This window comes from Nanorana parkeri, unplaced genomic scaffold (genome assembly GCF_000935625.1).
Source record: "Nanorana parkeri isolate BGI_ZX_2015 unplaced genomic scaffold, ASM93562v1 scaffold28, whole genome shotgun sequence".
Lineage (NCBI taxonomy): Eukaryota > Metazoa > Chordata > Amphibia > Anura > Dicroglossidae > Nanorana > Nanorana parkeri.
In genome coordinates, this window is record NW_017306296.1 from 2,034,091 (window position 1) to 2,045,111 (window position 11,021).

The following is an 11,021-nucleotide window of genomic DNA, read 5'->3' on the forward strand; positions in this document are numbered from 1 at the left end:
CAGTATCCTGCTGGTCCTGAATTGTAGAGGATAATGTCAGAGAACTGGGACCGGGGGAGCCTGCAGAAGCAAGAAATAAGTATATCACCTTATTCATCATCCCCAGGCAAAACAAGCAGTGAACCCTTGCAGTGGGAAGGGGGTGTTTTTCTTTCCTTGGAGTTCATCCTTAATAAACATATTCATTAATTTTTAAAGTTTATTTGCTATTTTGAATCCATATTTAAGGCATTACCTCTTCTAAAAGAGTGGAGCTCTGGTGACATTTTAGGTTTTTACAGCTGTCTTTGTTCATTTTGGGCAGATCTCCCTTAGTTTTCTTTTCTTGTGACTGGTGCCACCTATGACAGGAAGTGAGAGGAATTCTGAAAAGCCTGAAAAGTTCTGATTTATTTCATTTTTTTATCCAAACCTAAAAAAACAAGTTTTGGATAGACGTCTGCTTTAAAGTGGAACTGAACTTTTAGCATTAAAGAATTAGAGAGTGTGGTTAAGGGAGTGTAAAAAGGTAAAAAAAATGAATCTCTGGTTTACAGTGATATATAGCACTATGTGCTATTGCTATATATTATACTTCTAGGTCTTTTGTGATTGCCAAGTTAACAGCTTCGAAATGATAAAGGTTTTTTGATATAACATTCATGACACAGTTCACCGCTGAGACTCGGCTATTTCAATTTACACAGCATGAGGGCATCTTTTATTGATGTGCTGCATTTCTTACCATCAGTAGAACACAGAGCTTGCTGAACTTTCATAATTAGATTCCAGTGACTTGCACTTCCTTTTCACAGTCAACCAGCCATTGTGGCTACTTCATTCTTTTTTTTTTTTTTTTAAGCAGATAGTATTTATTAAGATTTTCAATAATACAGTATAAATTGAAACATACTACATCCACCGAGTGAGAGTCGTAGACGTGTTCACATCAACAACAGTAACTTGCATGAAAACTAGTTACATAGAGTCATAAAACTACCTATAGCTGCTAATGATGTGTAGTGACAATATACAATCTGGATGTATTGGGCACGTATGAAGTAACACACATTATAGGGTATAAAGAACCAGGACAAAAATTTAAACCAAAACCTCAACGAACTGATGGAACAGATAATCAGGGAGTGGGTTGAGGTTCCAACCAAAGGAAAGAAAGAAAAGACACATAAAAGACAGAATTTGGTCGTGAAGTGCAGAGTTTGTTATTTTCTTCAAAACCGGAAATGATGTATTCCATGTGGGTCAGTAAGAACATGTGAAAAGGTGTCAAAGGTCTATGCTGTAAGATGTATGATTTATCAGGTCAGCGGCGCGTAGTGCGGTTGAGTGTGAAGCTAAGGGCAGGCATCTCTTGCCGGGGGGAGGGGGGGGGCAAGGGCAGGCGTCTCTTGCCGGGGGGCAGAGCTAAGGCATGGGCTCTGTCACAGGACGTCCAGGGCTCCTAGGGAGCCGTCAAGTTTAGCCATGAGATACCAATGCATGGTTTGGAAAGTGGTCATAACATCTTTGAGTTGCTCTAAAGTCAGTTCTGTTGTAAGATATGCCTTCCAGTTGTGGAAGAATGTGCTGGTCCGGCAGGAATTGAATTTAGTGTCTAGTTTCTCCAGAAGCATAAGCCTAAAGAGGATAGCTCGTACATCCGACACTGAGGGGGCGTTTGCAGCAAGCCACTTGGTTAGGATAACTTTTTTGGATGCTAGGAGGCATAGATGTTCTCAGGAAGAGAGGTTGGGTGGGCTAGGTTGTAAATGCTGAGGTGGGTCTTGAAGTAGGCATAGAGTAGGGTGTGGTTCCCTGACTACACAGGTCAGAGAATGCATGTATGAAAGCGTCTGTTGCCAGAACATTTGAATTGTGGGGCAGGACCATATGAGATGTATTAGATCGGGCGGCCACTTCATTCTGTGCAGACTGTCAGCGAACAGGCCCAGGCTAGCATTCTACCAGTGGCAGTATTTTTTAAATCACACAGAACTAAGCGGAGAAGAAGCAGAGTTATGCAGTGATACATTTCTTCAAGACCTCAAGGTCTTGAACAAATTCAAGACCTCTTTAACCAGTATACAAATTAGGCAGTTACCCCGAGCCACGCAGGCTACCACCCCCTGGGGTTTGTTCGGCCACTGTGATCAGAGCAGTGGTACCCTTACTCCTAAACTCCTCCTTAAGATGAAGAGTCCAATTTGCCAGTTACAGCAACCTTCAGCCAGACTTATGTTGGGCATGGCAAGCTAAGCTCCCCAAATCCAGAAATGTTGGATTTGGCTGGTCATGCAGCTCTAGAAAACGAGGTAGAGCTCAGGTACGTGTACAGAAAATAAAGGCTTACTAATGCATTTATTGAGTAAGCATAAAAAGGAGTGATGATGTGTAAAAAAGAGTAACCAATAGCAGCCAATTAGAACTCACTTGACTGATTTTTTTACTACAGTAAATTGATATTGGATCAGTCACTATGATTTATTTAACCACTGCACATCATCACTTTGTACTTACTGAAACACTCTGTGGTGTAAATTACCAAGCAAAAAAAAGCACTCTTGGATACTTTAATACTCAATTGTTTTCTATGTAAGGTTAGCAAATGGATCCCTGACTATTTTTTTTTTTGGACTGGTTGGATATATACTACTCCATCATGACTTTGTGTGTCATCTGTCCAGTTTTTTTCCCCCATCATTTCGCACAGGGAGGAGATGTGACAAATTAGAGAGCTCAGGAGAATTATAAATATTGGACACATTTTAATAAGGTATATGCAGCCAAGAAATAATATTCTGATTTTTAATGACTATTCCTCTTCATTTGCACTTCCTTTCTTTTCCCAACACCATTCCTGATCCCCCACGTGCATGTTTTCTGGTGTTCTGTGGATAGCAAGACATGCTGTTCCAGGCACTTCTTCCTTCCCGTCTTCTAAGTTGGAAGGTCCATCTGTTATAAAAGCCTGATTAGTGGTAGTGTTGCAGTAGAGAACACAAGAGAGCCAATTACATAAGCAGGAAGTGACATCTGTAGGGGCGCTCTGCGTATAGACAGTGCACTGATTGCCCAGTGTTCATTTGATTATGCGGTCAGGTCGGTGTGCGTTGTTTTTTAAAAATAATTTTTTATTTTCTTTACAATATTTAATTTTTACAATTTTTTCCTCTTAAAAAAAATTACATAATTTGTCAACATTTTTTTTTTAAATTTCACTTTTTTTCTATTTTGCTCGCTACCTTGGAGGCATTCGGCTATCCACTTACTGCCTTTGGGACCCTAATAGAATAGGGCAAACAGCAGCGAGTGAGCTGCCAAAGCTTCGGCTCAGCTGCTCCAAGATGTTGGATTGGCAGAGTCGAACTCCTTCTGCACTTCGGCTGACCGAAGGCATCCAATGTACGGCTGATTTTAGCTGATGCATGGCTGAAGTGAATAGCCGAACAGCGTTCGGCTCACTTCACTTCAGCTCAGTTATTCACTCGGTTGCCTTCAGCAGCTAAGTGAATAACCCCCTTAGCTTTTCATGATTCTGTACTGCTCATTGCTTGAACCAGTGAACTCTGTTCAGGATTTTCACAGTCTCAGATACACGGTGATTCAGAAAATGTTTTAATAGCATCTATCAGAATTTAATTTGTGAGCTAGCGGCCCTCTGAAAGCGAGAGACACTCATTGGTCTTATGTCCCTAAGTTAGTTGAAATGCAACTTTTCATGTTCGAGTCGACTGTATCTTTACATTTTCTGACAAATACATAAAAGGTTCAGGAACTTGTCAAATCTCTCTGTATAAAGAAATTTGGAATCTGTTTTAGTGGCCTTGAAGACTATGATAAATGACCCTATTAAAAATGGAAATAATAAAGAAAAGCAAGAATAAGTTCAAAAGGATCCTTATCTGCTCTGTTTACATAACCTTCTGCATTGAAACCTGAACACAGTTAATATTTCCAGGCACATTATATACAATATAGATGTAAATATTTTCATTATATTCAGCGTTCTGTTTTTAAACTCTGCATCTTGTGCCAATATCAGCTGAATCGCTGCCAGAATGTGTAGATGTGCAGATGATTTAGGAGGAGATAGGGATTCTGAAGCCACAAACTATATATCAAGAAGAGATTAAACAAGACTACAGAGCCTATTCCATTACCAGCACAACAATTTGCCGCAGAGATGCCTACTATAATTACACAGAGAGTCATCTGCCTGAGACGCTGGTCCCTGAAGATGCTCACCCTTGAATGTACCGCTCTCACCTTGTCTGCTCATAGTCTCATAGTCATGATCAGCAATTTGTGTCTTGTCAGGAATAGCAGGCTTGGTGGAAGAAACAATCTCCTGGCAGTAAATGTTTATTCACAGGAAACATACACTACTAGAGGCTACCAGGCATGGCAATAGTATTTTTGTTGTTTCCTATGGTCATACGAATAGTATCCCAAAGAAGTATAACAGCAGTTTAGTACCTTCTGCTGTATGTTATTAGTGTATTCAATAGACATCAACTTTAAAAAATAATTAAGGTTGACAAAATGCCTAAAGATTAACTATGGGCAAAAACAAAATGTACATTTATGATGAAGTCTGTCCTTAGCATTAACACAGCTTTTTATTCTCTTGGTTCCCCTGTAATATTATTTTATTAACTGTGGATCTATCAAGTAGCTTTCCACTCCCTGTGAAAGGGAGACAACACTGTTGACTCTAATGTGAAATTGAACTACAGTGTTGTCACCCTGCCATGGGCAGGGTAGTCTTAAATCAGGGGTGGGAAACTCTAGCCCTCAAGCTGTTGTGGAACTACAAGTGCCATGAGGCAATAACAGGCATTACTCTCAGAGACAGAGACATGTTGGGATTTGTAGTAAAAGAACAGCTGGAGGCTCAGAGTTGCCCAACTCTGGTTTAGATAGACATCAGTTTTTTTTAAATAGACTTAAGGTTAAAGACAAACAAATTAAAACCTAACTCCAACTAGCACCTTTTAAGCAGTTACAGCAAAAGATGTATTTTTTTCCTTAAGTCATATGAATATACCGAGATCGTAAGCACCTCTACCAGTGTAATATGGTTTGTCTCAACCCCTGCAACTGCCGGTTTTCTCACAGCTTAGTATGTTAAAGGATAAGGAAACGATTGTAAGGTGATAAAAACTATTCCAGTCAGGACACTAGCTGGAAGAAGTTTGCATATTCTCCCCGTGCTTGCGTGGGTTTCCTCCGGTTTCCTCGCACACTCCAAAGACATGCTGGAAGGTTAATTGGCTCCGGTCTAAATTTACCCTCATACGTATGTATGCGAGATAGGAACCTTAGATTGTAAGAACCTTGAGGGCAGGGACTGATGTGTATGTGGAACTATGTGATCTATTCACAAAACTGCCGTAGGCAGCCGAGTGAATAACCGACCCGAAGTGAAGTGAGCCAAACGCTGTTCGGCTATTCACTTCAGGCTGGTACGGTTGATTTCACCCGTATATCGGCTGACATCAGCCATACATCGGGTGGCTTCGGGTCGGCCGAACATGCTCAGCATGTTCGGCCGACCCGAAGTGCAGAATAAGTTCGACTAAGCCGATCCAATCTGGATCGGTCTGAGCCGAACCTCCGGCAGGCTACTTGCTGCTGTTCGGCTTATTCTCATAGATGCCGAACAGCAGTGAGCTGCTCCCGAACAGCCGGGAGCCGCTATCTAATAGCGGGAGACTCCCATAGCGTCCGGGAGAGTAATGACAGATCATCGTCCCTGGTTACTGTCATTAGCCGGTGAACTCCAAAGGGCTCGCAATAGAATTTAGAAGAAGATGTCATGAGAGCACCACACCAATGGTTACAGAATCCAAGAAGATCTTGATTTGTTTTGTATTGGACTAACACAGAATACAACAGATAACATGTTCCAGGGGTCTAGGCACTTCCTTTAGCCAGGGTTTGAAGCTGAACGCCAGGCAGAGATAAGAGACACAAATTAATGTAGCTCTGTAATTAATGATGCCCATTAAATTCATTTTTTTTAAATGGAAGCAGCGTAAGTACCTGAATTTGACCTGGTGTCAACCTATTTCTGTCCCTGTACAGCAGAGCTGGAGTGTGAGAGAAAGAAGCAGTACATGTAGCCTGTCAGTTCCGATGCTGACAAGAAGCATAGTAATAGGAGAAGAAAGCAAAGTGACAGAGTTGAGCTTATCATTATTCTACTTCTCCTTTCACTGTCCAGTAACAGGCTGCGGTGGATCCAGGACAGCACGAGGAAGTGGGTTGATGATACTGGCCATCAGACTGAGGACATCTAGTGGCAGAAATAAATACTGCAGGGGAAATCTCTAGAATACAGTAAATCTCAATATTGCAGAAAAAGTTAGTGCTGTTATATTATCTTCTATCGGCCTGTTACATTTTATCTTGTTTTTGGCTGGAGTTCTGCTTTAAGAGCAACATGAGCTAGCATAGAGGGACTCTAAAAAAAAATGGACAAAAAAGGATTGCGGCATCACTAAAAATGCATCCATGTTATGGGTTTTGAGAGGTGATAATACTATGCGAGTGTAAAGCCTCGCTTCTCTGATCTATGGGAATGGATCACAACTGCGAAGTTTCATGGATGGGGATCAGTTGTGCAGCTGAACTCTGTTGCCCTGTATTTGGTTAGGCGGATCGAGGGCTGCTTAACATCATACTCCCCTTGGCAACAATGGAAGTGCCACTCCTCTGGTAATTAGAGAGCAGGGTATGAAGTTCAGCACAACAACAATAGCACACAGTGTTAATGGCTGTGAGCAACAGCAAGGAGTTTAGCTAGCAGGTGTATGAAGTTCAGGACAACAGCAATATCACACAGGGTTAATGGCTGTGAGCAATAGCAAGGAGTTTAGCTAGCAGGTAATGAAGTTCAGCACAACAGCAATAGCACACAGGGTTAATGGCTGTGAGCAACAGCAAGGAGTTTAGCTAGCAGGTGTATGAAGTTCAGCACAACAGCACTATAGTAGTGTCCTGGTAGCCAGGAGACATAAGCCTCTACTTGCGGTTTGTTTGGTGGTCAATGGTAGAGCCCTGAGACTCTTGGATCCGACGACCTGCTTGTGGCTGATGATCCTGAAGGGCAGCAAGGCAGACACTGATTGATCAGTGTCCTGCTACAATCAACAGTAGGACACCGATCAATCAGTGAGCAGCAGCTTTAAGCAGACTGCTCGAATGAGGTGGGCGGAGTCCCAGGGAGTGCCTGCGCACTACTGAGTCCCTGCTGTTGTGTGTCTGTATTTATCTTACAAGTGTCCATAAAAGGTTCAATAAATGTTTAAAAAACAGAAAATAAGAAGCAATGGGGGGAATTACAACAGTTTTAGCCTCTTACATCATTTTTTCTTTTATCATGTGCTCCTGTTTTTGACCTGAGCTTGCACTACTTTTTCAATTGCACGTGTTTTGCACATGTTTTCATCTGCACTTGTCCTGCGGCTGTCTGAAATTGGAGCATCACCTAACAAAACAATCACAACTTAAGAAGTCCCCATGACCACTTCTTCAAGAAGCGACAGTTAAGCTTTTTCCCTGGAGTTACGAATCTTTTTTCCTGGAGTCTATTAAACCTCTTTTATGAACAACATTACACTAGCAACATAAATCTGGAGCCAAGTGCATCAAATATATTCCGTGCAAGTTCGAACACTCGCAATTTCTATGATAAATACCCCCCATTGGATTGAAGCATAATGGTAATGACAAAGTAACTTTTACTTACTGTTACTAAATAATTATTTTTTCTTTTAGGTACACCAAGCTAAAACTTCAAGTCAATCAAGAGGGACGGATTCCTATTAAAAAGTAAGTTCATATAGAAATTACATTATCATGTTTATTTATATATTTATCGCGATAACTCCCCGCAAGGAGTCGCTGTTTGCCCGGTCCTCATCTAGTCCGTCTAGGGGTTGATTTCCAGCTGCACCCATTAGCACTAACCGCCCATAAATTAATGTCCACTTCAATATTATGATGCTAGTTGAACATTTTATTGAACATATTCTGTGGGAGAGAGAGTATAGTTTCTTGGTGTCCAGGACTCCTTAGCTCCAGACTCACCGGATCTAATATTAAGGGAGTACATCTCCACAATCCATGAAAGAACACCCCGCTCTGAAGTCCTCATAAATCCAAGGCACCTCAAGAGCCTGCACTGGTCCTGGTTCTTCCATCTCTCAGGCATTCTCCAGGTTGGCAACCTCAAAGGGAACCTCTCTTCCATCAACTCAATCCATGCCCACCCCCAGGCCTCGGCCTAACCTGGGGGTGCAGGCTGAACAGGACCCAACCTTAATCCATGGCTGGTCCAGGCAAGCGAGAGGGCACATGGCAGCTCCCACCCATATATGTACACTATCCCAGCAGGCACCACTGGCTGAAACAAACCCAGTGGTTGGCTGCTGTACTGTACACATATTACAGTGTCTCCTATTGGCTGTCCCCCAATATGACAGAGTCTCACTCCGCCCAGGGGGGTACAGGCAAGGTTAGACACCTGAGATTAACCATGTAATCACCACTAAAAATCCAGCCAGGCTGTCTACAAAGTTTCATGGATGGGGATCAGTTGTGCAGCTGAACTCTGTTGCCCTGTATTTGGTTAGGCGGATCGAGGGCTGCTTAACATCATACTCCCCTTGGCAACAATGGAAGTGCCACTCCTCTGGTAATTAGAGAGCAGGGTATGAAGTTCAGCACAACAACAATAGCACACAGTGTTAATGGCTGTGAGCAACAGCAAGGAGTTTAGCTAGCAGGTGTATGAAGTTCAGGACAACAGCAATATCACACAGGGTTAATGGCTGTGAGCAATAGCAAGGAGTTTAGCTAGCAGGTAATGAAGTTCAGCACAACAGCAATAGCACACAGGGTTAATGGCTGTGAGCAACAGCAAGGAGTTTAGCTAGCAGGTGTATGAAGTTCAGCACAACAGCACTATAGTAGTGTCCTGGTAGCCAGGAGACATAAGCCTCTACTTGCGGTTTGTTTGGTGGTCAATGGTAGAGCCCTGAGACTCTTGGATCCGACGACCTGCTTGTGGCTGATGATCCTGAAGGGCAGCAAGGCAGACACTGATTGATCAGTGTCCTGCTACAATCAACAGTAGGACACCGATCAATCAGTGAGCAGCAGCTTTAAGCAGACTGCTCGAATGAGGTGGGCGGAGTCCCAGGGAGTGCCTGCGCACTACTGAGTCCCTGCTGTTGTGTGTCTGTATTTATCTTACAAGTGTCCATAAAAGGTTCAATAAATGTTTAAAAAACAGAAAATAAGAAGCAATGGGGGGAATTACAACAGTTTTAGCCTCTTACATCATTTTTTCTTTTATCATGTGCTCCTGTTTTTGACCTGAGCTTGCACTACTTTTTCAATTGCACGTGTTTTGCACATGTTTTCATCTGCACTTGTCCTGCGGCTGTCTGAAATTGGAGCATCACCTAACAAAACAATCACAACTTAAGAAGTCCCCATGACCACTTCTTCAAGAAGCGACAGTTAAGCTTTTTCCCTGGAGTTACGAATCTTTTTTCCTGGAGTCTATTAAACCTCTTTTATGAACAACATTACACTAGCAACATAAATCTGGAGCCAAGTGCATCAAATATATTCCGTGCAAGTTCGAACACTCGCAATTTCTATGATAAATACCCCCCATTGGATTGAAGCATAATGGTAATGACAAAGTAACTTTTACTTACTGTTACTAAATAATTATTTTTTCTTTTAGGTACACCAAGCTAAAACTTCAAGTCAATCAAGAGGGACGGATTCCTATTAAAAAGTAAGTTCATATAGAAATTACATTATCATGTTTATTTATATATTTATCGCGATAACTCCCCGCAAGGAGTCGCTGTTTGCCCGGTCCTCATCTAGTCCGTCTAGGGGTTGATTTCCAGCTGCACCCATTAGCACTAACCGCCCATAAATTAATGTCCACTTCAATATTATGATGCTAGTTGAACATTTTATTGAACATATTCTGTGGGAGAGAGAGTATAGTTTCTTGGTGTCCAGGACTCCTTAGCTCCAGACTCACCGGATCTAATATTAAGGGAGTACATCTCCACAATCCATGAAAGAACACCCCGCTCTGAAGTCCTCATAAATCCAAGGCACCTCAAGAGCCTGCACTGGTCCTGGTTCTTCCATCTCTCAGGCATTCTCCAGGTTGGCAACCTCAAAGGGAACCTCTCTTCCATCAACTCAATCCATGCCCACCCCCAGGCCTCGGCCTAACCTGGGGGTGCAGGCTGAACAGGACCCAACCTTAATCCATGGCTGGTCCAGGCAAGCGAGAGGGCACATGGCAGCTCCCACCCATATATGTACACTATCCCAGCAGGCACCACTGGCTGAAACAAACCCAGTGGTTGGCTGCTGTACTGTACACATATTACAGTGTCTCCTATTGGCTGTCCCCCAATATGACAGAGTCTCACTCCGCCCAGGGGGGTACAGGCAAGGTTAGACACCTGAGATTAACCATGTAATCACCACTAAAAATCCAGCCAGGCTGTCTACAGCCCTAGCTATCACTGCATGGTAGTCACATCACAAAAGGTGATGGGCGCTACATATTGTTGATTTGTAGGACATGGTAGCACTTGTTTGCTGTCCTTTCTGGGACACTCTGACTATCCATAGCAGTAGCTGACTTAGCAGAATCTGCAGCGGCAACTGGGCCATCAATTTTTATAGGGCTCATGCTATAATCCACTTTTCATCACTGACAGGAATATGCCATGATGATGTCATCACACTACGCATGTCTTTGACAGGGATTGACGATATCATTACATCATGCTTGTCATTGACGGATTTGTCACAATGATGTTATTACATCATGTTTGTCATTTTGCATCTTGGATCAATAGGCATCTGAATGAAAGTGTTTTTAGACCTTAGGCCCAACCTTACGGGCCTAAGTACAAATTTCTACTTACCCCACTATTTAAAGACTATTTACATATTTTTAAAAGTTTTATTTATGTTTCATGTTATGC

General features: G+C 42.5%; 1 protein-coding gene across 1 annotated transcript in view; it reads left to right on the plus strand.

Annotated features, from left to right (window-relative positions):
• The window catches only part of PLCB1 (phospholipase C beta 1), a 510,797-nt gene that overhangs the window by 320,715 nt on the left and 179,061 nt on the right, over window positions 1–11,021 (plus strand). Inside the window, exon 6 of the mRNA XM_018566842.1 lies at window positions 7,762–7,815. Within this exon, the coding sequence (XP_018422344.1) occupies window positions 7,762–7,815 (54 nt within the window). The remainder of the gene's footprint in view (window positions 1–7,761; window positions 7,816–11,021) is intronic.